We start from the raw sequence: 27,437 nt of genomic DNA, 5'->3' as shown, positions 1-27,437 counted from the left end.
GTTTTTGTTTGCCACCAAAACTAAGTTATTTATTGGGCCCTGGGACTTTTTGTGATCTGGGAATAGTCTCAGGGGTTGCTTTTACTTTTAGTTGTGCTGCTTTTTCACTCATACAGGCACTTAGCAAAAATAATTATATTTTTGGGAAGGGAAGATTGAAGAAAAAGAGATTTAAATGCCTCAAAATTTTGTTCATTGCTGTTCTTCAGCAATTTGAAACAGTAAATGTGATCCGCTTCTCCAGTCCTGAGTTCTGTCATGCATTCTGCTGTATGTTTCTTTGTGAAGTTATGTTTCCATCTGCAAAGAAAGCATTCATAAAACTGATTCATAAACCTGTGTAGGAGAGAACGATCCTATAGTTGTTTTTGTGCAGTGGTTTGATGTGTGTTTTTTGCAGATTGTATTTTTCCATCTTAGGATACTCTGAAACTTGATTTTACTTACAGTTTTGTCAAAGACTTTCTGCTCAAATAGCTGGGAAAAAGTGGTCTGCTTATGTAAGATGATAAACAGCACAGGACTGAAGTGTTTAATAAATAAGAGAAAAGAGATAAATATTCTTTACTTCATCCTGTCTCATACTTTCCTGCACGTTAGTGAATACTTTTCAAATATTTACAGTTCCCTAACTGATGGCCCTTTTTTTGAAAAAAAAAAATGTAATCCTTTTAACACAAATGCCATTGATTCCTTAATTACATATTTTTGGTTCTTTCTAGTGGGTAAACTGATCTACAAATGCCTTCAGAGGAAAAGAAGCTTAAAAGAGGCAACTAATTTTCAGATTTTACAAATTAAATGAGCTTTTACTTTTACCCACTTGAACAGCAAAGACCAGTTGACTTTCACCAAGTCTTTCTTAAAAGCTAAAATAAAAAGTGTGGAAAGAAGCCAAAGTGAAATAGATAATTTTTTTGTGTTATGGAGTGCAGTGCTTACACATTTTCCAAATGCGAGGGAAAGAAATGAAGGCATAAGGATGAAATAGTAGTCAATACTTTTAAAAGCAAATGTACATGGTGGGAGTGGGAGAAAAATTTAGTAGATTTTTCTGATTAAAAAAAAAATTAAAAGTCAAACACACAAGAACTCCCTTAATGTAGTTGGCTTTCAGGTTACTTAAGAGAAAGGTGTCTGATTCCACATGGGGTCTGCACTGAATAATTTGGATCTTCTCACCAAAAGCTCTTTACTGTCCTTTAGTCCTCTCTCTGCTCAGTGATGAGTAAGAGCTGTGAGGCCTTTTAAGAGGTGTTTCTTAGCTTACAAACTAGTGTTCCCTCTTATATGTCCCTTGTGACTTAGCATTAAGAAGGCTCTTCTGTTGTCTACTGTATGACTTATCAACTGCACCATAATGAAGTGTGGTATCAGGAGCAAAAGCTGTGCCTTTTCTGGGGAGAAGCTTAGCAAATTTTCTACTTCAGATGAAGACTCTCACCACAGGCAGGGCAGTCCTTGGCATTGTGGTCTTTCTGATAATAAAAACGAGTGTAGTAAGAAGTGTATGTGCTTCTTTTATGCACAATTTAACTTTCTTCAAAACTCACCTGCTCACAGAGGCAGCTGGAGATGTTAATTTAGGGTTGGCCAGTCCTGTGCTTGTCACAGTTGCCTGAATGCATCCATCAAAAATCAAAAGAAGTGACAAAACGTGGTACAACATAACATAATCCAAAAACACCATTGAGAATTGAGAGCTTCAGACCTACCCCCTAGTTTGTTTAGAGCTATGGATTTTTTTGGGTGGTGGTGTTAATGTTTTGAGATTTTTTGATGGCTTGTTTTTCTTTTTTGGAGATGAGAAAGCTTTTCTCTCTGTCAGTGGTCTTTGAAGGCAGGTCTGCTGCCCACTGTGGTGACAGGTCTTCACTTGGCCTGTGCTGCTTTTAGGGGGTTGCAATCTGTTACTGCTTGGATAGTCTGCAGAGCTGTGAAGTAGATCTGAATTTGCCACCACTCTGAGGAGTACCATGCTACATTTTTATATAATTCGAAACTCAAAGGTGAAGTGTTTAATGTGTGAAAACTAAAACCCATCCCATTATTTGGGTATAATTAAAAAGGTTCTTCTGTTCATGCAGTTGTTGTTCATTTAGCAGCTGTATCTGAAACTGATATTTCCAGTATTTTTCCCTACCCCAGCTCATGGAGGGCTTCACTTAATTTCCCATTCAGGCATGGGCAGGATTGCTGCTTGGAACTCTGGACTTAAGAGAAATTGACAATTGCCTGTTTGCCCTATTTCTATGACAGTGATTCTCAGGATAAGTGTGATATTAGCTGAAAAGGTTGCAAAGAGGAAGGTGCTCATGTTTTATGCCTAGCACACCACAAATTTTGGGCATAAGATTGCTTTTGAGATCTGTGCCATGATGGAAATTGTGCCCAAATGGTATTTGTGTCAGGAAGTTATCCTACATTCCTTTGTCCTCCTGCACAGCTCAGATGCCAGGTGTTTGTATCAGCCTGTTGTCAGTGCAGGTATTTCAAGGTTGAGGACTTAGTCCTCATGACTGAGAGATGAAGATTTGATCCTGAATGTAGTTCTGTGGTCATGGAGAAGATGATAGGAGGACAGGCTCTGTCTGTTGTGCAACACAGGCATCTGTGTCAGTGTGCAAGTGCTCACGCAGTATTGCTGCAAAGGTGAAAATACCTCCTAGTCCTGCTCCAGCTGGGCTCCTGGTGCTGGAATTGCAGATGCACACACATCAGACATGACCAGGCAGTGCCTCTTAATGAAAGATTATAAGTGAGCAACATTTCAGCACATGGTATTAGATCAAACCTTGACATGCTGCAGCCAACCGTTTTCGAAGCCCAAAGAGTGCACAATAGACAAAATGAACTGTGGAAGGGAAAGATTGACACAAGCTGTGAGAAAAAAAAAAAACAAAAAACCAAAAACAAACCTGCTGGTGAGAGTGGAGAAAATACAAATCCACAGTCTGTAAATCTCTGCAGTTTCAAGGAAGAGCAAAGTGAACAAAAATGGGAGGTGAAACACCATGTACATGTGTTGGATCCTAACAGGAATCAAGGAAGTAGTGTGTAATGAAAAGGGGAGGAGGGAAATCATGTTTGCAGATAGTATTTTAGGAATGAGCAGAGTCTCTGAGCTATTCATGACTCTGAAAGTACAGCAACAATAGTGTTAGTAACAAAAGGGTGATTCACATGCAAAGACGCTCACCATGGACCCTGAGGCAGTGAACAAGGGTGCAGAATGCCCCCACATTTCTAAGAGAACTTGCAGTGGTGAATGTAGAAAGAAGAGGGAAAATCCAACAGAGGCAAAAAATGAAAACCAAGTCGTAAAGTGCAGAACACTTCATCCTGTAGAGAAGTAAATTGAAATTGAGGGAAAAATTAAAAGTGGAATATGAATATGAAGGTGAATTTGTAGAAATTTTGCTATCTTTCTTGCCGCACAGCAGAGGAGTACCAGGACTACTCCTTTCTATTCAGCTTTGTAAACCTCAAGTAGATTTCTCATCTGCTTAAATAACGAAACTGATGACATTTTAGAAAATGCTGGGAAAATTATTTCAGTATCTCATGGAATTAAATCTGCCACTAAGTTAGATTTAGTCTTACTTATAATTTTGAAAACTACCAATACTCTTAAACTGAATGGTGAAAAAAGAAAATGTTATATGAGCAAAGAGAAAAGCTGGCCAGCGTTAGCTTTACTTGTTCAAATGCAGTGTTCTAAAATCCCTTATACTGAAGGCACTCAACAGTTAAAATGTTTCCAAATAAGACTAACTTTAATATATTAAAAAATGCATACAATCTTTACATTTAGCTTTCACTTGATTTTTTTTTTGATGCTATGCTAAAGAAGCCTGCTAAAAAGTGTTACACAATACAAGGTTTCAAATGAATATATTTTAGTATTAAAATATTTTATTTTTCTCTTCTAGCCTCTTGTTGTGCCTCACAGAATTCATTCAACAAGTAGAAATGGGAGAGAAGAAAAGACACGCTCTGAAATAAACTGTAAGCATGTGTAATGTGACAGTATGATGTATTTAATCATTAATATTATTTCAGCTGGTATTTTGGGTATCTGACATACATAGAAACATTTTTAATGATACATAGGAAAATAAAAGCTTAGACTGTTTCACTTAAGGATATAAGTTGTGTAAAATATTTTTATACACCCTTTGTCAGCACTTCAGCAGAGTTCATTATTGTTTCATCTTAATTGAACAAGACACAGCCTGAGCTCTTCTGAGAGCTGATTGACATAGTTTTATATGTTACTCCAGGAAAGATATTCAGACCAATGCCAGATTCAGCTGGGTTAACAGAATGACAAAGGATTATTCTTTCTTCCTTATTTAGGATCTTGGATTTGCTTTTGAATTGAAACAATCACACAGAGGTCAGGAAGGGAGGAGGTTGATCATTGGCCATTAAAAGCAGATTCCATCCCCCAAGTTGTAGTAATTATTTTGCTTGAATTAAATACTTAGAGCTTTAGCTGTCTTTTCTTAAGGTAAAATTGAGAGTAGGAGTGTTTAAGAAGTCCTGCCAGAGTTGTCCTAGAAGATGTGTTTAATTCACACCAAACTTTATTCAGCACTCTTCAGTGCTAGTGAGTCTCTCAGAAGAGCAGATCCAACAGTGAATTCACATAATGAATAGTTTTTTTCTATAAAGTACAGCTGTATTGCACCTCTGAAGAGGACACTTCACTGCTCTATTTGCTCAGTGGTTTTCCTGTTCCTTCTAATGAGAAGGTGAGGCAAATGGCGATTGGGCTGCCTTTGTGATAGAAGAGTACTTTCTGTGCCCATTAGTTTTTCTAGCAGTCACAAGTTTGGTATGTCCATGTGTCACAAGTTTCTGTCAGTGGGGATATGATACACTCATTAAACTGGATTTTTCTTCTTTGTTAGCCTTTGAAGCTAAGTCTTTTCTAACTGGAGTCCAACTTCTAGTTTTCCTTTTCTCCTCTTTAGTTGGCCAGGTAAAGTTTGATCCACCGTTGAGGAAAGAGACAGAACCACATCATGAATTCGTGAGTAACAAGCAGCATGGGCTATGCACTACACATTAATCCCTACAAATATCTGTGGGGGAGGAGAACTCCAAGACGTGTAGCATGTTTCCTTGGTACTACTGAACTTGTTAGTGATTTTACTGACAAGTTGTGGCATAGTGGGTTTTTTGTGCCATTACATTCCCTATAGGTAGCAAACCTCCTTATTTGTGGTTTCTGCCAGGTGTGCTGTATGTGCTAAGCAACAGCTTTGTGTTGCAGCTTTCCTCTGTCCTTTATCCCTCACTGCCCAGTATACCATTCCCTTTATTGGCAGAGTTTTTTTTTAATTGTAGAGTCCTTGTGTGTGCTCATCTGTTTCTCCCCCTTGTTCATGTATTGACAATGGAAATAATAAAATTGAGAGCTTGGGGAAGAGGTATGATGCATTTTAAAAGACTTTCCTCTGTGTATAATCCTTCTGTGGCCCTGCATCACAGCTGAGCCATGCTGAGTCTGGCAGCTATTTTCTGTCAAGGTGTACTGCCAGTGGTTTCCTCCTGTGGACCCATCAGTACAAGGGGTGTGAGAACTCAAGCTGTGAGGGAAGAGATGTCTGTGCTGTCTCACAATGGCAGTAGCTTCCTCTCTTCTATGGAGGCTGTTGCTTTCCACGTTTGTGCATTTGGGCAGTTTCTTCACGTTCCTGGATAAAAAGACACTCCTTTAGTTCCTCACTGCAGACTTACGTGTTCTCTCTGTTTTTCTAAGGCAGGTGTTAAGGAGAAAAAGTTGGCTTAGTAAATAGGTGGGAGGGAGACTGGCTTTGCTCAGAGTTGGTTTTTGGAAGGGTGTGTACTTAGGAATGTACTTCTGTAGTCTGCAAACCACATGTGAGTTGGATTTCTGACATAGACTTCCTTGTGGTGCTCTGAGGTTGTACTGACATAATCCTTCCAAGTGCTTTGCCCTTTGGTAGTGGGTCAGCAGACTCTGGGTTTAAGAGGTTGTATTTAATCTTGCTTGTCCTCAGAACTGGCTGGACAGGGAGCCTCAGTTTCTGGTGCCTGTTTGAGATGGAGGAGAACAGCTTACCAAATCACACATAGGATTTAGACAAGTGTTTCAGATGTGTTACTTAGATTTTGGCATAGCTGCATAACAGCATTATTTAGGAGCCCTGGTTACATAAGTTTTTATTAAATATGATAATGAAGGCAGTGCTTCCACTACAAACCCATCATTTAACTCAAAATTATTTTTGAACTTATTCCAAGCTATTTTGTCTTTGCTTCCCTGTTGTAAAGAAAATACACTTGGAAGCATTGTGTAGTTGAAACTGCCATGCTCTTGCTCATTAAGTGTTTTATTTATACACACATAGAATTATAATTGTAAAAAGATGTTAGTGGAGAGGTTGAAGTTTTAAAAATACTTTTCCCATTTCTTTCTTTTTATCGGTCACTGACGATACAAACCATAGTCAATAACTCCATGGGGTAGTGATGCTTTTATTGCACCTTAGGAACTTGAGTTGCTAAACTGGAGAGAGATTTTCTAAGGGGTTGAAAGCACAGCTTTTGAGAGCAGTTCTTTGACAGGTGTTCTGGAAGGGAGGAATCGAGCCTTTTCCTAGCACTGTGTGTTAGCACTTAGGACCTTTGTACTTTGGAATCTCAGAAGTTCTTGCTGCTTGGTGAAGGGACTTGAACCATCCAGATGAATTCTGCTGATAAGAAAATATCTTAGTATTGTTTGTTCTGGTCAGATGTTGCATATATGAAACCTGTCCAAGGAACTTGCCTCATCTCCCTGTCTATACAGAACACTTGTTAACTGTTAGTTTGAATCTTTCTTAAGAGGAAAATTAACTGCTCCATGCATTGTGTCAGAAAGAAGCATGCAGACCTGATATAGACAGATCTATGATTTCAAAAATAATGATACTGAGTCCAGAGACCAAATTAAAAGCATATAGTTGTAGATTAGCTGAAGAACCAATGGACAATTTAAATTGGCATGGAAAATTGCAAACAAGTGGCCTATTCAAAGAATGGAAGCTTTAGCTAAGAGCCTTAGCACAAACCAATCTGTGGGAGAAGTTTGTTACAATCTGCCCACTCTGGCAGAGGAAGTCTTTGAAATGGAAGTGGGAGCAAGAGATGACTGTCTCTTCCTCCAGCAGTAACAGTGTGGATCTGTTTTCATTAAAGCAGTTCTGATGCTTTTGCTTCTGTCTCACCAAGCATGCTTAAAATTGCACTCAGTCACTTTGGTGTGTGAGTGCACAAAGCCCTGGACCCCTGCAGCATGAGAAGTTACTGTCAGTGCTGCACTGAGATGTTGAACTGGACTCTTGCTGGGACAGTTTGTCACACATTACCACAGCTCAGCTGATGAACAGTAATTCATCATTTTGGTATTTGGTGATGTGACCATTCCCTTAGCTGTGTTTTACCTCCGTTGTGAGAACTGTCTTAACATGGTTTTGAGTTTCAGCTAACAGTATCTCTTTTTTTAGCAAGAAAATTTACATTTATGTGCATCTGACTTTCAGTCACAATATAAATAATTTGCTTTTCTTGATCTTTATCTAATGAACAGCCTGACAGTAGCGATTTTTTGGACAATTCAGAAGACATATACTACACTGCAAGATCTAACCTGGTATTTCTCGTCTTATGCCTTTCTTTGTCAGTGTTAGTTTTGTCCTTGTTTTCCTTTTTCAAAGTTCATGTTTTGTCCTGTTGGTGTAGTAGTGGTGTTTTCATCTGTAAAAATCACAAAATGTAGCTATTAGTCTGTATATGTATTTCTGTAGTGTAGAAAGAAATTCTCATTGTGTGCAGCATTGACAGTATTTGACCTGTATTCATATTTACTTATAGAATATACATATTCTTATAGGAGGGGCTCAGTGTTATGCATTCATGCATTCATTGTAATTTCTTTACTGCCATACTGTGCATAATTTGTTCGTTTTTTGGAGGGTGATTGAATATAGAAGAAACATTTTCTTGATATTTCTGTCTGGTAGGTTCTTTTTAAATGATCCCATGCAAGACTATAAAATTATGTAAGTCTGAATTCTCCAGATGGTAATTATTTTACAGGATGAATATACACTTAATAGAAATAACATAAAGTGGGCTCATGATTATTTTCAATGGCATTTGGCATCATTTAAAGTCTGATAGATTTTCCAAATTTTCTATAGTTGCACTGCTGAAAAATTTGGTTCGTTAGCATCACACTGTGGAAATTACTCTAGGAAGTGAGTTTTCTTATGTCTCTCTGCCCTTTGTGTAGTTAGACACAGACTGTTGAGAAAAAGGAAGACAACATTCTGTAGTAAATTAAGAGCATTAATCTATAACTTCCTTGGATTCGTGATATATTTAATATAAGTGCACTGAGAGGGAGATGAGAGACTGGGGTGTTTGAGAATGTCTTGGGTTTTATGTGATTTTTTTGTTTTTAGCGTTTTTTTTGTTTGTTTGTTACATCATCTGTTGGCCTGGTGTGACTTGAATCTGCCAGAAACATAGTTAGTGAAAACTTAGACTGTCTTTGCCTTTCTTGGAAAGAAATTTGTGTATTGCTTCCTTATAAGAATGTTTCTCAAATTGTTTTGAGATTAGTAGCTTAGATTTCCCTACCTGGTGGCAACACCCCCATCCTGTGCAGTGCCTCTTGTTTTGAGAGTGTGCTTTTGGCTTTTCAGTTTGGTTTGCTTTTGGTTTCCTCTTTACAGTTTAACACTTTTTAATTTTTTTGTTGTTGTTGTTTTGGTTTTTTTGTTGGTTTTTTTTTTTTGTTTGGTTGGTTTTTGTTTTTGTTTGGGTTTTTTTGTTTTTGTTTTGGTTTTTTTGTTCTGTTATGTTTAAGGCTACTTTCAGTGTTGTCACATATCTTGCTAGCCTGGTGTTTGTGGGTCTAGGAGCAGAATGAGAACATATCTCATAACTGGACTGTCCTTTCTTCTTCTACCCCATGCTGTTCAATACACTCTCCAAAAATTGCGACTATTATAAAACTTACCAAGTACTGTTGTTGGCACAATCGTGAGATGTGTTTTTCAAGTCACTCATCAGCACTTTCTCTATTTCATTGCTTTCTTCACATCCTCCTGTGCTCATTGTGAATCAAAGTGGAGAATTCAGAGTTGATGGTAGTGCACTGCCTATTTGTGAGATTCTTCAGTAAGATCTAATCCTTAGAGGAGATAATTACTAGTTGGTTCATTCTTCTGTAGGATGCACTAATCAGAGACTCTCTCTCTGTCTCCTTCCCTCACTCCTGCTCTGACAGTATTGGTTTCAGATATGTTCATTGAGAAGTGGTATGTGAATTTTTCCAATGTTATCAAGAGGAAACAATTACACTTTTTCAGAAGCATGATGTATCACCTACTATTGCTGGGCTCTTTCCCTGCTGTTGTACTGGTTTTATAAAATAGCTCATAAGTAACAACTCAGTTGCAGAGCTAAGATGATAAAAAAAAAATTGTCATAGATTGAGGCATGTTTTGGGCCACATACAGTTGATGTTGAAAGCAGATTTGGGGATTGAGTGACAGGATTTTGCACAGCTGGATTGATCATGTGGCAGTTTGTGCACATTACCTTTCAAATATCGGATGCCTATGATGTGGCTACCCTTCAAAATAATTTCTCTCTTTTTCTTCTTCCCCTCCTTCCCCCTAAGCTTTTCTGAGATACCTACCTGGATCTGCCAGAGGAATGGAGAAATTCAGTACAGGTCTTTTTTGGGGAGAAAATTTTGTATCCAAACCCCAGTATCCCTTAATGCAAATTGCAATCAGAAAGGACAAGATAGCGCTTTTCTTTCATCTTCTACAAATACACTCCTTTGATTCATAGCTAAATAAATAACAGACTATTTTGCTCTAGATACATGCTCTTCTGTCTTTCAGGATATATATTTTTTCTTTTTTCTGCAACTAGGCAACAAGTTTCTCAGAAACTTTCTTGGATACCTTCCATCCTTTGAGGGTTTTTTTTGCACATGCTACTTCCTGTCATTTGGAGTTCTGCATGTTCCTATTTTGTCTTCTTATGTGCACATTAGACTTCGCATAAGGTAGATCTTTTCACCGTCTTTCTGTATATTTTAAAGGCAATTGTTTGGATCCTGGCTCAAATAAGTTGCAGAGTTGAGCATTGCATTTGCAGTGAGCTCAGGAAATGGTCTAAATCAAAGTCAACTTTAAAAATATGTGCTCTTTATTCTGGGACATTTTTAACCTATGCTATTGAACCTAAGTCACAAAAGCTTATTGTTTTTCTGACTCAAAACAAAATGTCACATTGAACCAAATGAAAATATTTTCTTTTAGCTTATCCTGGTCTGTAGTGAAATTCTGTGGCAAAACATTTTTCTTCCCATTTGTAGTGAGTTGAAAAATAATTCTAGTTCATACACGGAGAAGTGTCCCGCACATCTTGTTAAGTGAGAAATACCATCAGAGAATTCCCAAAAAAAGATGAACTGGAAGGAACTCCTGATGATCTCTAGCTTCTGTTTGAAGTAGGCACCTGGAGTAATTTAACCTGAAGGATATAACACACAGTGAAAAGTGTGGAATTCTACTGTTAAAGTGACAGAGGAGTTGAATAAAACTTGGCTTTGATATCTCAGGTTCCAACCTATAATTGTTTTCAGTTGTTACAAATGTAACATTCATTTAGGACTTCTTTAGCAAAGAATTCACTTAGAGGTTTGCAGTTCCTATGCTGTCTGCACTGTTGTCCTTGCCAGGTGCATTTATACACTTGGTCCTATTTAAATACTTTTGTCATGGTTGGTTTTTGTTTTCTTTTGGCTCATAAATACATTCTGGGTTTAATAATTTGTGATCATTTTTGGTAATTACTTTTAAGAATGTAATGTTTCCACATAGCTATGCTGTGATTTTTAATTAGTTGTGGCAGAAAAGCTAAAATATTGGTATGAAACTATTGAACTAGAGATTTACATAGATAACAGAGAACCTTACCCAGGAGCATTTTTCTTAAATTTAAGTAACTTTTCTCCTCGCTGCACATACGTACATATGCTTTTTCTTTGCTGCAAGCCATGAAGACTCCTATCCTGTTTTAGCTAACATTGGAGAAATTCAGTACAGGTCTTTTTTGGGGAGAAAATTTTGTATCCAAACCCCAGTATCCCTTAATGCAAATTGCAATCAGAAAGGACAAGATAGTGCTTTTCTTTCATCTTCTACAAATACACTCCTTTGATTCATAGCTAAATAATAACAGACTATTTTGCTCTAGATACATGCTCTTCTGTCTTTCAGCATATATATTTTTTCTTTTTTCTGCAACTAGGCAACAAGTTTCTCAGAAACTTTCTTGGGTACCTTCCATCCTTTGAGGGTTTTTTTTGCACATGCTGCTTCCTGTCATTTGGAGTTCTGCATGTTCCTATTTTGTCTTATGTGCACATTAGACTTTGCATAAGGTAGATCTTTTCACCGTCTTTCTGTATATTTTAAAGGCAATTGTTTGGATCCTGGCTCAAATAAGTTGCAGAGTTGAGCATTGCATTTGCAGTGAGCTCAGGAAATGGTCTAAATCAAAGTCAACTTTAAAAATATGTGCTCTTTATTCTGGGACATTTTTAACCTATGCTATTGAACCTAAGTCACAAAAGCTTATTGTTTTTCTGACTCAAAACAAAATGTCACATTGAACCAAATGAAAATATTTTCTTTTAGCTTATCCTGGTCTGTAGTGAAATTCTGTGGCAAAACATTTTTCTTCCCATTTGTAGTGAGTTGAAAAATAATTCTAGTTCATACACGGAGAAGTGTCCCGCACATCTTGTTAAGTGAGAAATACCATCAGAGAATTCCCAAAAAAAGATGAACTGGAAGGAACTCCTGATGATCTCTAGCTTCTGTTTGAAGTAGGCACCTGGAGTAATTTAACCTGAAGGATATAACACACAGTGAAAAGTGTGGAATTCTACTGTTAAAGTGACAGAGGAGTTGAATAAAACTTGGCTTTGATATCTCAGGTTCCAACCTATAATTGTTTTCAGTTGTTACAAATGTAACATTCATTTAGGACTTCTTTAGCAAAGAATTCACTTAGAGGTTTGCAGTTCCTATGCTGTCTGCACTGTTGTCCTTGCCAGGTGCATTTATACACTTGGTCCTATTTAAATACTTTTGTCATGGTTGGTTTTTGTTTTCTTTTGGCTCATAAATACATTCTGGGTTTAATAATTTGTGATCATTTTTGGTAATTACTTTTAAGAATGTAATGTTTCCACATAGCTATGCTGTGATTTTTAATTAGTTGTGGCAGAAAAGCTAAAATATTGGTATGAAACTATTGAACTAGAGATTTACATAGATAACAGAGAACCTTACCCAGGAGCATTTTTCTTAAATTTAAGTAATTTTTCTCCTCACTGCACATACGTACATATGCTTTTTCTTTGCTGCAAGCCATGAAGACTCCTATCCTGTTTTAGCTAACATAGCTCTAAAAACATACTGCAGCTATCAGTATTGGATTTCAGAGAGTCTTCATACCTTTTCCAGCTTTAGGTAGTGAAATGGAGCATGATCCTTAGATCACAAGAAAATGAGTGGAAATGGGGGAAAAGTGCCAGTGGTTTTTGCTCTTGTATTTTCCTCCCCTGTATGTTTTGGGTATTTTCTGCTTGGAAAAAGCAATTAAGAAAATGAGATGCTCAGTTTTAGTGCTAGGAGGCAAAGGGACGTTCATAGACAAAATGCATGAGAACTGAAATACAAAGGAAGAAGGGAACAGTGGTTGTGTAGCAGTAATGCACAGTAAAACCTCACTCAGCCACCAGGGAAGAATTATATTTAGCCTGTTCAAAAAAAAATACATTCAACTTGATTTTTCTGATGTGATAGGCTATCCAGAGAAATTCAAGAATGCACTTTTTATTGAAATAAAGGCATTAAAATACAGAATACATCTTAGGTAGTGCTAGGCTCTTTTAAAAATTAACTTTCCTTTGATGAAGCAATGAGATAGGAATTGCTTTGTCATTTTACTGAGCTAGCGATGTGTGCCTTCTTACTTTTTATGTTAGTAGTCCAAAGGTGATTTGTATTCTTTGAAATTCTGAGTTATGTCCCCAGCATTTTGGACATTTCAAGTCTTAATTTTGTCACTTTGAGTGGTCTTGTTAGATTTCAAGAACAGCACGTGTAGGAAGTAACTGAGAATTCCTGGTTTGCTGTATACATTTTGTTTTTGAAGGCCTGAACACTGAAAAATAGATTTCCAGGACAGCCCAGCCCTATAGAACAAATTAGGCTGATAAGACTGTTAAAGATACAGGAGTGGTTAACTTAAAATTAAATTCTGCAGACAGTAAATAGCAGGTTTTTAAACTTAAGCCACAGAAGATATTGTAGGTTTGATCATTCCTTGGGATTTTTTTTTTTTTCATGACATGGCCTTACCATCAAATGTTTTTGAGGAAATCTCTATACTGTTTTTTATACTCTTTTTAGTCATTGATTACTTTGCACTTGTGATTTATCTAAGGGTATGATGTGGCTTTCTACATGTCAGCTTCCTTTAATGTTACCTAAGCTGTTGAGAAGAACTGGTGATTATTCCCTGTATTACCTTTTTTTTCCAAAGCAATCCCTACCAGCCAAGAGCACTCTGGTCTTGCACACGGATGAGTTGTTTCAGGAATCAGCTGTTGGGTTGCAACCTGGGGTTGCCCCTTTGATTCAATACCAAGGTCATAGACCTCTTCTCATTGCTACTGGCTGTAGATCTCAAGATCTATTGGAATATATCTGTCTAGTCAGATTTATTCTGTGTCTGATCTAAAATCAGAGAATTTGAGTTAACTAACCAGCATTGTATGTATGTATTTTAAATGAAAATATTAATGTAGATTGATGAAGTTGATGGGTAACTTTGCATAAATTAGTAATTAATGCTAATGTGTTCTTCCCTGTAGAAATCCATAACTTTTAAGATTTGATACCTTTATGTGTGGCTTTAAAATAATCTATTGGGTGTTCCGGTGCAGTATAACAGCTCACTGGAGGCTTTGCTGGATACATGCAGTTTTTACAAATGTTTCTGTATCAAATGTGTAGCTAGAATAGGTTTAGTTAATATAAAATTATAAATTATCTGTGTATTTGAAATAGAAAGTAGAAGGAAAATTTCTTTCGCTTTTTAAAACCTCTCCAACTCCCAGTATTTATAAAGAGAACAAAAGGAGAAATTTCCCTGGTAATGGAGTACTTGACCCTACCTTTGGAATGAAAACCAGCAATATTTAAAGGGATTAGGAAGAGTACGCATGTCCAATTAAAATCATAGTGAAATGTATGTTACACAGCAATAAACAGAACCAAAGACAGGTTTTGCCCTTTAAAACATTTAGACATAAATAATTCTGGCAGATGTCATCTTTGATAAGGAAAAGTCTAGTTACTCTTAAAAGGTCTGGTGGCAGAGAAGAGCTCCTTTTGTTTTAGGTGGATTTATTTATTTTCTCTTAATATTTTCCTTGTCATTGCTGTACAGTGTATCTGTCTGTATCCATACATTCCACTGTGTATAAATTCAGATGGACAGACATTTTGGGTCTGCCCAGCGTTTTGCAGCATTGAGGTCTTGTAAATTCAGATGGACAGACATTTTGAGTCTGCCCAGCGTTTTGCAGCATTGAGGTCTTGTCCCTCAGATTTCTCAGATTTCTGTAATCCCTCAGCAACCCCACTGTCCCAGGGTTACTTTTCTCAATCTTGTCCCTTCAAGGTGAATCTCAGATTTCTGTAATCCCTCAGCAACCCCACTGTCCCAGGGTTACTTTTCTCAACGTTTCCCAGTCTTTGTTCTGGCATCCTCTTACAGAGACTCACACAACCTGTTTAACCTACTGGCTTGTGACTCTGGTGACACCTTATGTTTCCAATCTTGTGATTTTCTGCTCTAGAGCCTGAATCCTCAAAATATCTGTGCTTGCAGGTGGAAGTTTCTGAGATTGCATAGAAGTAATAGAAGCAAAAACTTGGAGCAAAGAAAGTTTAATCTGTTTCTTGCTGGTAGATTGTAGAACATCCACTGGTTGTGAGGAGTCAGATCGATAGAGGTAGATGGAGTTTGGTGGTTTGGGGGGATCATTTAATTCTAGAATAAAGATGTATAATAAAGTTGATACAGAGATTGAAAAGTCAGTCTCTCCATGGTTCAGGAAATGCCAGCACCAGGCTTGCATTTGCAATTTTTATTCAGCTCTCTGATCTATACATTCTTTTACGTCAAGTAATTATCAGTTACATAGTGTTTTTTCCACAGTATTCACTTGTTTTGGGAAAATAGGTGAAGTCACTGAAGCAACCAAATGCTACTGACAGCTGTGGTAGATACACCCATGTGCAAACTACTACTTAGCTTTACAGGGCAGACTAAAGGGTGCAGTAAACAACCTGAAACTCCTTGGCAAGCAAAAAAACAATATTTACAGCTTTGTATTGATGTGATTGCCCTTCAGTCTGGAATTGAGGGCTGCAGTGGTTTCTACTTCATCAGCTTGGAACACTGGCAGATCTGGTGTGAGACTTTTCCTCTGATTTTTAAAAATGCCCTTTTGGAAGATCAGCCCCATCTAATCCAGATTTATTCCTCTTAAAGCTTGGCTATCTGGGCCTCTTGCTGAAGGGTGACATGCTTTTAGATATGGGTTGCAGCTGAAAGGGGCCTCTTCAACAGAAGGCGTTGGGAGACCTTTAAAATGTTTCCTGAGAAGGAAGAGTGTAGCTCCATTTATCACTAATTTAGGTGATCAATAGTTTGTTTCTTCTGGTGAATACACTCACTATTTTGGGAGCAAATTTATGCTCATATTTCTCCTGTTGTGATCCACCTGAAGAAAAAAATGGACTGCAATTATAGCAGTATTCTCCCAGCAGATGCACATTTGATTGTGCTTCAATGACATCCCTGTATTCCATTAATGCATTAAATATTTATACCATTATGGTTTTTATTTTAAAATAGTGTTGAAGGCCTGTTAGCACATCTTTTTTCTTTGTAGCCTGTACTCCATGATTGCTGGACCATTTGACTTCATTAATTCTGTTTTGGCTTCTTTTTTTCCCAAGGAAAAGGGTCTTCCTAACATATACACATATTGGTATAAACAGAATGATAAAAACACTTACTGTCCTCTCTGCTTATTTTTTAAATGTTTCCATGCGCTAAAGGATTTCAGGCTCCCTGCCAGAGCTACTCCCCTTCTGAAATGACTACTAAATGTGCCAGTGAGGGATAGCTGGGTTCTCTATGGAATCTGGTAGATTGCAAAGTCCTGAATTTTTTTGTTTCTCTTATTGTTGTATTCTTTTTGTTGTTGTTTTGTTTCCTTTTGTGCACCTGACTTTATTTGAGCAAAGACTCTCTTGTGTGCAAGGAAGGGGCAAAGGTCAGAGTTAAAAGGAATTAGAGGTGGAGCAAACTGGCAGAGAGGAGAGTTTTGGGTGCAGTGGACCTGGAAGTGGTGTTAGGGCGCAAGAAGGCCAGAGAATTCAGCTTATTTGGTATCTCAGGTGTTGCAGAGGGGATAACAGCAGCATGGCATAGGGTGTGTGTTGGATGCTCACTTGTTCATCTTAAAAGATTCACTCTCTTATGTTTTAGGATCTACAGCTAGAATATGGTCATGGTCCTCAGTGTGGCTACTTTTTGGGTGCAAATAAGTGAGTAAGCAACTGCATTTTCTGTCTTTAATTCATTCAAGACTATTTTAATATAAAGACACATTAGCTAAAGCAGATGTAGTGAAATAAGTCAAACTTGTTTCTATCAGTTAAAATTCCTAAATCACTTATTTATTTCTAAAATAATAATAACTCTAATGATACAGAATTGCAGCACTTTTCAGTGTTTGAGGCTGTATTGACCGTATTGTCTTTGTGGTGGTGTAAGCTTCCTTTTAAGAGCTGTTATCTTGGTCTACTTGTTTATGGAATATTCTGCATGATAGGTCCCACAGAGCACAATTTTACCCCATCTGGGAGCTGTCAGTGCTGCTCTTTGACATTACTTTATGCCCTTCTTTATCTTGTAGGGCACTAGGAACATGGAGTTATGGATGCTTTAAAAAATAAAACTTAACCTTTCTTAGCAAGCCCTTTAACTTCATGCTCATACCTTTAATCATTTCGATGTATTAATCATGAAATAATTCTCCATGTAATTTTCCCTTTGCACACAATTGTTTAATTACATTTATGCATGCCATAATTAGGATGCCTACCTTTGATTTGCTAAATTAAATCATACTAAAAATGCAGAAAACCTAAGCATAGAGCATGATATTTTTGCATACTCTTTAATTGGGAAAATAATCAGTACTGCTAATTTTGGAAATCCTCTTGTCCCTTAGTCATGTGATTCTTCTCTGTGTTTTGAAACAAAAACATGAGTATGAAGTCTAGAATGTTACAAAAAATTAACCAGGGAAGAATTAATTTATCCTAACAGTAGTTTCATACTTGTCAATCTGTTTTGTTCAGTATTGTGATTTTCTTATGGATTTCTTTTAAATTGGGTAACACAGTCCTTGTTTTACAGTAAGAGGAGAAAGGACCATTGCACTTAATAGCAATACATTAATAAACACACATGAAAGGGTGTTGTGTGAAGACTAAATTTTACCAATTTGCAGCTATATTCATCATTGCAGCTATATTCATTCATCATTTTATGTGGATGCTGGATGAATATTCTGAAAGCCAGCTGAAATAACATACTTTGAATTATTTACTGAAAGAATCATAGGTGCTTTTGATAATTGTCCTTGTGTGCCACAATTAAATTATGTTCTTGTTCTTATTTAATGCTGAAGGAGTCTCTTAAAATCAGTTGAAGAAGAACTACATCAGCGGTAATTCTATTTCTTTTTTCCTCTTGTGTGTGTTTCAAAAGTAATTCATGCATTGATTTTTTTTGTCTGTCACAACTGCTTCTTCTTTGTCCCTGTGCTTGCTGAGAGCCTGTGAGAGACACATAGTTGCCTAAATTGCAGCTGTACTTTAAAGAACAGTAATGATTTTTTAAAAGATAGTAAAATTCTATAAAAGAAGTAGATTTTGAGCTCAGAATCTTTCACAACAGTCAAGGTAAATTTAATACAACTCACTCAACCACAGTATCTTCTTAATTTTCTTAGGGGGCATGTGGCACATTTAGAAGATGATGATGATGCAGATGATGATTCTAAACAGTAAGTCCTTCTTGTAAAAATAAATAAAATCCGATTCTTGAATAGATGAGTATTTGGACAAAAAAAGGTTGAATCACATTCTCTAACAACTCAGGATTCATTTTGCTTGAAGATAGATTTTTCATGTTGTTGGTAGATTACATCACCATAAGTTGTCTTATTATGCTGATTGTTATCAGTTGGAGGGGGGTGGAAATAGCATTCCTTGATTGATAGTTTTCTTTTTATTTTCTGTTATGGAACAAAATTTTGGCTTCATTTTGATGAGCCAGTAATATGTCTGACTACAGTCCTAATGCCTTCTTTAGAACTGATAACTATATTTCAAAATAAAGCTCATGAAAAGTAGATAAAATATTTACACTACAGGCTTTTCTAGATTTTGACTTTGCTCTGTGTTTGCAACTAGGAGGCTGCTTGTATGGGTGCTTGGTTTTTGGAATAGAGCTGGCTTCCTTTATTCAGAGAGAGCAAGGTTATGTGGCTGCAAAGGCATGTGTCAAATTAATAATGTTCATATTAAATCCCACTGGTATAAGTATTCTTGGGCTCTATTTGATTGATAGATGAGAGCTGAAACAATTTAAAAAGCAAAACCTGTATGTGTAGATTTACATTCCTAAAGAAATCTGGTCTAAAGACGAAAAGGAACAATGCCATTGAGACATAATTTTTGTTTGCTTTCTGTTAATGGGTAATTTGGAAAGCTGTTGCTTCATACAAGAAACCTTTAAAACATGTATTATCTATTGCTGGCATCTCTCTCTTGCAGAGAACCAAACTATAATCTTTTTCTTTTTTGAGTCATTTTACTGCTTTTGTGAACCACCTCAGCTTGGTTCCTCCATCCATATGAACCTCTGGATGATTTTTTTTGTGCACAGCTCTATTTCTGTTCATTTTTGTTTCATGTTTCTTTTGCCCCCTACACTTCTTGCTCTTTTTGCAGCCAGTACCATCAATTCAGTAATGTTCCTGGGCTTGGAACCTCTTGATCCCTGCTGTCTTGAAGTGCTAGCACTGATTTCTTCGAGTGCTTTGAGGTCTTTGCTCCTTGCACGAGCTCCATCAGAACTTTTGAACAGCATTGACTTCAGTTGCTTATGTGGCTGTTGTGTTTCTGTAGATTTTCTTTTTTAGGTTAGGCAAGAAAGAACCTGAGAGAGCTTCTGGAGAGGTTCTAATTCATCTGGCTCTGGGGACCAGTAGTCACTGATTGTTTTCCAGGATTGTCTTGGTACTGTTTGTTTCTTATGTTATATCATCCTAAGTACTTTTGCCCTAGAGAGAGGGCCTGACAGTGTGTAAAAGCTTGAATCCCTCAACCTCGGGTCACAGATTCTGCATCTGTGCCTTTCTCTTGATATCTGCTGGAGCCCAAAGATCTGCTGCAGTTACTGGTTCATCTGCCTCGTCTTGAATACCTTTCTGTGGAACCCACTGAAGATTCAAGGCTTTGGTTTGATTTATATTCTGTGAGGTGGAGCTGCAGTTTAGGAGCGCATGCGCCATCAGTTACTTCTCCCTTCAGATCCAGAGCAAAACCAGTGAATCCAGTGTACCTCTTCCAGCCCAGACTGGTGCCACTGCATGAAATCGAGTGAGAGTAGCAGCAGAAAATCCGTGTTTCAGAGAACAATATAAAGTTATCACTCTTCATTTAATAATTTTGATTGTTTTGCTATTTCTGTTTCTCTCATGTGTAGCAAGACTGCCGATATTTGAATTTCCTGCTTATGGAAAGCAGCAATTACTGGGGCACTGCCCTGCATGGATAGCCTTGACAAGCTGCACCTAAACCCTCTTGTTGAGACGAGGGCACGCAGTCCTTTGTACAAACATCTGTCCCATGCATGCCAAATTGTTGCCTTTTTGCTTTCTTTGGCTGCCCAGTAACATTGGTTGTCTGAAATGCAGGAAGAATACAAAAGAAATGGAAATGGAGCTTGAACCCTTATGTCAGAGGACTTAAACTTGGCCCCATATTACTAAGAGAAGATAATTTCTTCCACCAAAGCAGCTGAAATGCATGACACAGGGGAACTTGTTCTCAAAATCCCCTTCCAGCTTCTCTGAAATACAAACAACAGATAAGATGCCAGGGCAGAAACTCCTAGAAAGAATGAAGCCAACCAGACAATTTGTTGGCTTGTAAACAAACAGGCAGATATCTTCCTTATTTTTAAATTATGTTCAAAGCAGTAAGATACTGTGGAAGAATGTCAAGTTTCCTGGTTTATTTAGTGGAAATAATTTTCTGTTCCTGAAAGATTAGGAAACAGAACAGTGGAAGAGGTTTTAAAAACATGCAAAATTTCAGAGTTTAGTGTTTTCTTTTTAAATGCAGCGTATTTTTTAAACCACAGAGCCGGGAGAGGAAGAATGCTCCTGGTGCTTCAGCTATGTTGTTTTCTGATAATATCTTGTACACTTGGACCAAACTGCTCTAGCATGAAAAGTTGTATTTCCCAAGATTTCCATAAAAAAGGAGACTCATCAATCAAAAATCAACCAACCAACCTAAACACGAGGGTAGCCGTCCACTGCAGATGGATTTTACTTCTATGTGTAAGGCTGTTTTAAGTCATCAGTGTAACTTTTCCAGGGAATGGTCTTCATTAGTTTTCTTGTAACTCCCCTTCAGCTCACTGATACCCTTAACTTTCTCCTCTCAACAGAGCAAATGTCAGGCCTCTTCTGTTTCTCCCTGCTTTGTTCTGCACAAGTTTGTGCATCTTCAACAAATCAGTTCATGACACTGTGCTCTCTGGGGGGGAAGATGTGATCCTTGTTTTGAGATAGTATCTGAGGTATAACACAATGTTTGAAAGTATCTGTGATGCAGTTACTTGGATATAATAGTGCTCTTGACAAGTTAATGGTATTTATTTGTATGGCATTTATAAAACCCTATCTCTTCTTGAAGACTGCTATTCAAGTTTTCTCTCTGTTTTGTTGTTTTTTTTCTTTATAGTGCTACTATGAAACCTAAAGTGCCACCTCCTTTACCACCAAAGGTAAGTGAGGGGGATTTGGTCGCTCAACAGAAAAATGCACTTTAAATAAACAAATTAATGGAGAATATTTAAATTACTGTGTTGGTGGCTCTTGTGAAAATTTCAGGATCAAAATGCTGCATGTGGAGCTTGTAGCTCATTGATAATTGGCATGTATGCTTTGAATTTTTTTTATGTTTTGATTATTACTATGTCTCTTTCAGCCTAAATCAATATTTATCCCTCAAGAAACTTACTCTTCTGAAAACGAAAATCAAGGGACAATCAAGAGATGCCCAACATCAGAGAGTCCAGCAAAATCTACATCTCATGTTCCACCTAGACCACCACCTCCTCGGTTACCTCCACAGAAATCTAATCCTTTAGGTAATAAACATGACCCCAAGGAGCATACAAGTATTTCTTAAATAATCTGATGTGATTTTATTTCTGTGTTCTTAGCTGTGCACACATTAAAAGATATTGAGGTAATTTTTCGATGGTGGGCAAGTAACAAAGTGCATGAAAACCAAAATTCATGAAAAAAGCATGCTTTAACTCTTTAAAGGGTCAAATGTACCTTCTATCAAAGTCACTGACACCATTCCTGCTGATGCCATTGGTGACACAATTGCTTTCCTAAGCAACAGGCTTATAATGTAGAGTATGAAGATTGATAAAAAAGTATGTTTGTAGGTTTCAGGTTGAGTGTGTTAGTGGTTGTTGTCATTTGTCAAGAATGTTACATACAAAGTTTGCTTTTGTATGTAATGAACTGGGTTGGGGAGTATAGGAGGTAATTGTGTTTGTTTACTGTCTGCTCAGACTGTTCATTTTATGCCTTTGTCAGTCTGATGCCTTGAGAGTTGTCTTGGACTGGCTTCTCTTAAGCAAGGTCAATGTCTGCCTCTTAGTTGTTACTTGGTAGCTTTTCCTTGCTTCATACCTAGTTCTACTGTTGATTTGTTAAAGATTTGACTCTAACAAGGCTGCGTTTCTAAGGAATCAATAATTGAAATGTTAGTTATTGGCAAATATTTCTTTAGGTACGGCCAACACATTTTCCCTCATAACTGTGACTGCATCCCTTTCTGTGCTCCTGTTAGAGTTGTTAGATTTGAGTTATTATGTTAGAGGTGTTACATTAATTAGCAAAAGTCATGGACTGAGATTGATTGTGGCTTGATGGATATGTGCAGATGTAACAACAAGCATGTTTCAGGAATAAATTAGGGTATTTTATGCTATATTATATACAGTGTATGTTCTGACTTAATTGGAAATTCTGGTCCAGTTAAGAGTTTTTAGGCTAGATTACTCTTTGAGGTGAAGGCAGAGGAAGACATTCTTAACTATGAATCTTTCTAGGTAATGGAGTCACTTCTGTGCAATTAAATGGTGACAGAGAGGAACTGCCACATCAACAGAATGAAGCTAGAGACACTAGCTTTTCAAGGAAAGAAAAGAAGGAAATACTGGTAGGTATTTAAGCTTCTGGGTGTCCTTTTAGAATTGTCATGACTGTTCTACATATGCAAGGAAAAGGAGCAGGCATGCTCTTCAGTATGGAAATTATGCTGGATGGCACCTTGTTTACTTTTAATCATAACACAGTTTTCCTTGATTGTCTAGTTGTGATACAGCCTTAGTCTGAAGTTTGTCAGTGTTTAATTTTCCTTAGAAACAAACATAATGACAAATATACACATTTTTCTTGGTCTTTCACACAGCTGAGAGATATAATGAGAGCTGTGTCTTGTGCTGTACTGGGCGATGACTGTTTAAGGAAACAGGGAAATGAGGGAATGGAATATGCTGTAGTTAGACTAGATTAATTATAACATGAGACTGCTCTCTTTGAGGGCTCCTTCCAAGTGTGAGGCTGGAAATGTAATTTTTTTTTGTGAGAAGTGAAGAGGAAATAGACTAGAAATGTGGTGATGAGTCTTTGTTTTGTTTTAAGGAAGTGCCAGTAATACTGGCAATACTTCGAAAAGTAGGATTACCTGGACAGCTTTGAACTTGTCATTTGGAATTGTGTTAGAAATTTACCTGTGAAATGGGTTTGTTCAGAAGCTTCTTTGTGCTAGGAGAAATTGATACTGGCACAGGAAAGTGCATATAGCACTGAGTGGTAATATTTAATGCTGTAATACTGAAGGGTTGAGCAATTGTTCCAATATTGCTTAAACTCTCTAATACTGGAAATGGCATTCTTACAGGCACCACTGTAGCGTGAAAATGTTGCACAAAACTGTGCAAACATTCACTGAGGAGGTATTAGGGAATCATAGTGGAGATCTTAATGAAAAGAAAATTATGCTGAGTGTTTGTGGTTATGCTGTGTGTGGGGAGGGAATTTACATGTTCAAGCATAGTGTGCGTGTGAGTGTAAACATACTTTTAAATTTTTTTTTTCTAGAAACCAATTAGTAACGGCCTTCCTCCCACACCTAAAGTACATGTGAGTATTGCTGAGTCACACAAATGCACCTTGGGGGCAGGGTGAAAGAGCACATTTTTTGAATGTTTGTAGTCTTTGCTTTTTTACTTAAAAAACCTAATATGACTTAGCAATGTTAAGCCAGTGGTATGACTCTTAACCTTTTGTTAGTGCTTGAAGTAAAAATAATCCTTTTGGGAAGGTCACATTTTAATTTTTCATATGTATGTATTTAATATTTTTACTTCTACAGATGGGTGCTTGCTTTTCAAAGGTTTTCAATGGCTGTCCATTAAAAATTCATTGTGCAACATCTTGGATAAATCCAGATACAAGAGGTATTATATGATGAGTATTTTACCCATTTTGTCCTCTCCTTGAATTTCAAGAGTGCTTAGAAGAACAGGACTATTCCTTTTAAAACAGACATATATTCATACAAGCAGGAGTCGTTCTTTAATTATGCTACTGCTGTCTAAAGTTGTGTTATTTTTAAGATATATTGGATGAAGTTTTTTGCTTTGATGCAAAAGAATAAATTACATATTGAAGTTAAAGACTCTTCTCAGCATTTTAGTCAAAAAGATGACAATCCTAATTTATCTGTAAAAATCTGACTTTTGGAGGTCTTAGCTGAGATCTTTCTGGCCCTACAGGATTCTGCAGTTGTTTTTTGGGGTTTTTTGCATAAATTTTAGTGCTTTACTATCTAGCCTGATAAAAGGGATTGTTGGTAATATTGTATTCACTTTGCCTGCTGTAACACCCTTTGATTCTAAGCTGGATAGACATACTAGTGAGCTGGTCAGCAAGAAAATATTTGGATTTTTTTAGAGAGTGGAATTAGGGAAGGGCAAATCCTTAGCAATTGACATCATCTCATAAGAGATGTTTGCCTTGTTTGCATGCCTATGTACAATCCAGGGATTTGATTATGTTCAAGAGGTGAGGCATCCACAGACTACTGAGAAAATGTTCTAGTCACTACTGCTGTAGAAGTACTCTCAAAGAAGGCAATGGATATTTCCATAATATATGGAAATGTCTAAGTAAGATATGCTGAAATTATTCACGTGATTTCCTCCTTGTGGTTGAATCGCTTTTTTCTAAAATTTGAATTATTACTCAAAAAAACCCCTGAGCTTTCCTAATGACTTAAAACAGCCCCATTCATAAGTTAAAGCTTCCTTATCAGGATTAATTTTCCATGCTTGCATACACTTTAACTTATAGTTTGATTTGTTTCCATGTGTATTGATGTTGCTTTTTGGTAAAGGTCTAAATACTTTCCTGAATTAAGATTTCTGCCTCTTTTTGTTTGTGTTTGCAGATCAGTACTTGATATTTGGAGCAGAAGAAGGTATTTACACACTGAACCTCAATGAACTTCATGAAACATCAATGGAGCAGGTATATTTCTGGTTTAAAAAAAATATATCACATTTTTAACCCCTCAGATTAATGTTGTATAATCCTTACAGAAATGGTTTTTACTATATTTACATAGGCACTGGCTACACTGAGAATTACCTTAAATATTTGCTGTTGAGGATACTTCTCAGTCATGTTTGTGTTCGTAGGCTGAACCGTGTTTATATGGGAGATCTTCATCTATCTGTAGTTTGAACTTCATCATAGTGCATTGTTCTGCAGTTAAATGATTAGGTAAACAGTATGGAATTTCCCTGAGGCATTTTAGATGAAAGTTTCTATTTCCCTTAAAACTTCATTACAATACAGAATTTTTGCAACAAACATTGTAATTCAACTACAGAGAAGCAAGGAGACCCTTTATTCGCAGGAGTCCGTTCTTGTGGTCTTAAAAGCAGCTTTGCTGATGAGACTCAGCTTATTGAATTCCATCTAAAGCTCTGTCTTCGCAAAGTCTTACAATTAGTAATTTTTTTAAGGGATGCTGGGGAGGGTAAAATGCAAGTTGAAGGCCTTTCTGTATTCTCCAGCTCTTTAGTTACTCTCTAAGAAACTTGTTTCCTTTCTTGCCTTCTCCCTACTGTAGGGAGCTGTGCACCTGCCATCAATATGGGGGAATTTGCAAGGACAGCCTTCACACTGTAAGCTGGAGGCAGTGGTGTTTGTTCAGCCTCCAGGGTCCAGACATTTTAGAGATGTCTGTTGTGTTGAGAGGAAGGCCTAGTTGAACTGAGCTCAGTGTAACCCATAATCATACTGGTGTTCAAGTTACCTGGTTTAAACTTAGCTCAGGTACCACTCTGCTGCTGCACTACAGTTGTAACAACTACCCTGAGAAATATCACTAATGTAAAAGTAATTCTTAGAGGCCAGGTAGACCAAGGAAAGGTTTGGATTTTTTCTTTACTGTTTGGGGTTTGGTTTTGGTTGCAGTTAACTGGCAAGGAAGGAGAAGAGCTGTAATGGAAATCATGTAGTGTGTTGCCTAGTGAGCTTTCAGGGAAATGTTTTAATAAGCACTTAGAGACAAGAATAAATGGTTGCTAACACAGCCAGTCCTGTGTGGAACAAGGAATGAGTGACAGATCAATTAACCAGCTAGTTTGAAGAATTGCTATTCTTTAATCCTCAGATCCAAACCTACTGAGTCACAATATGCTCATGTACCTAGAGAAGGTCAATCAACCTTGCATGTTAAATTTTGATACAAGCAGTGTGGTAGATTATTACCATAGGTATTTCTTACAGTGTGTTTAGGCTGTGAGAAGAGTTCAGGAGTAGAAATGCACCCTCTGTACTAATCACTTATTGCATCATTATTTATGATAACAGTCAGTAGGGTTTTAATAGCGTTTCCAAATTTTATGTTTTATGTTATTGTTTACTCTTTACTCTCACTTTGACACAACTTAGCATAAAAGCTAAAGTAGTGTTCTTGATTAGTTTTCTCTGTATTTCACTTCATCAGTGGACAAAGGAGACATAATACACATTTCCAGGAGTTAGAATAGCTTCAAGGTTAATATTTTGTTCTTTTTTTGGAAGAGTTGTGTTTTGTTTTCTTTTGTGGGTTTGTTGTTTTTTGGCGTTTTGTTGGGGTTTTTTTTGTTTTGTGTTTTTTTTTTTGTTTGTTTTTTTTTTTTTTGTTGTTTTTTTTTTTTTTTTTTTTTTTTTTTGTTTTTTTTTTTTTTGTTGTTGTTGTTGCTTTGGGGGTATTTTGGGTTTTTTTAAGAGCAAAACAATTGTCCTTCTGAGTAGTCTATCTAGCCCAATAGTCTCTTTCCTGAAATGGCAGTAGGAAGTGTCAGTGAGGTTGGTCACTGTGTGTTCTCCTCAGACTCCACTAGAGTCATTGAATCAGGGATGTTGGAGGATCCCTGCCTATTTTTTGTCCCCTTTTGGACCTCTTGAACATGAGTATGTCTAATCCATTGTTTGTGTTGGTACTTTTCACCTCCATGGCATCTTGTGTCAATAAGTTTCAGAAGTTAGGTGGGGGGGGAAGTAGTTGTTGTTTTTTTGGGTTTTTTTGAGGGATGTCTTGTTGCTTTCAGCCCCATCATTTTAGGAATTGCAGAATTTGACAAAAACCAGCTCTGCCTTGAATATTTGTTGCACTCATTCATCACTTATATGAATGCAGGTGAAGGTGAAGAATCCCTTCAAAGTACCAGTTTTAATTGTTTCAAGAGATTTGGACTGTCACAAGCTTTAGAACGGCGTGGTTTGTTCAGAACGTGGTTTGTTGACTGCGCTTGGTTTACTGAAATTGGTTGTTGAGCTTTTCTTCTTTGAA

The 27,437-nt window shown here is 37.1% G+C and overlaps 1 protein-coding gene across 6 annotated transcripts in view; it reads left to right on the top strand.

The window, feature by feature from the left end:
• The window catches only part of MAP4K3 (mitogen-activated protein kinase kinase kinase kinase 3), a 68,224-nt gene that overhangs the window by 25,349 nt on the left and 15,438 nt on the right, over positions 1-27,437 (top strand). For 4 of the 6 annotated variants that reach the window (XM_041476842.1, XM_041476841.1, XM_041476840.1 and 1 more), the window contains exons 13-24: positions 3,933-4,008; positions 4,980-5,038; positions 7,604-7,666; positions 16,684-16,742; positions 17,894-17,932; positions 18,218-18,271; positions 21,246-21,288; positions 21,492-21,654; positions 22,636-22,745; positions 23,690-23,731; positions 23,964-24,048; positions 25,041-25,120. In XM_041476842.1, coding sequence (XP_041332776.1) covers positions 3,933-4,008; positions 4,980-5,038; positions 7,604-7,666; positions 16,684-16,742; positions 17,894-17,932; positions 18,218-18,271; positions 21,246-21,288; positions 21,492-21,654; positions 22,636-22,745; positions 23,690-23,731; positions 23,964-24,048; positions 25,041-25,120 — 873 coding nt within the window. The remainder of the gene's footprint in view (positions 1-3,932; positions 4,009-4,979; positions 5,039-7,603; positions 7,667-16,683; positions 16,743-17,893; positions 17,933-18,217; positions 18,272-21,245; positions 21,289-21,491; positions 21,655-22,635; positions 22,746-23,689; positions 23,732-23,963; positions 24,049-25,040; positions 25,121-27,437) is intronic. The other 2 variants (XM_041476844.1, XM_041476843.1) reach the window with 1 other exon arrangement.

The sequence above is a fragment of the Pyrgilauda ruficollis genome, unplaced genomic scaffold (assembly GCF_017590135.1).
Source record: "Pyrgilauda ruficollis isolate IOZ18807 unplaced genomic scaffold, ASM1759013v1 scaffold4, whole genome shotgun sequence".
NCBI classification, from domain to species: domain Eukaryota; kingdom Metazoa; phylum Chordata; class Aves; order Passeriformes; family Passeridae; genus Pyrgilauda; species Pyrgilauda ruficollis.
This window is presented reverse-complemented; position numbering and strand designations above follow the sequence as displayed.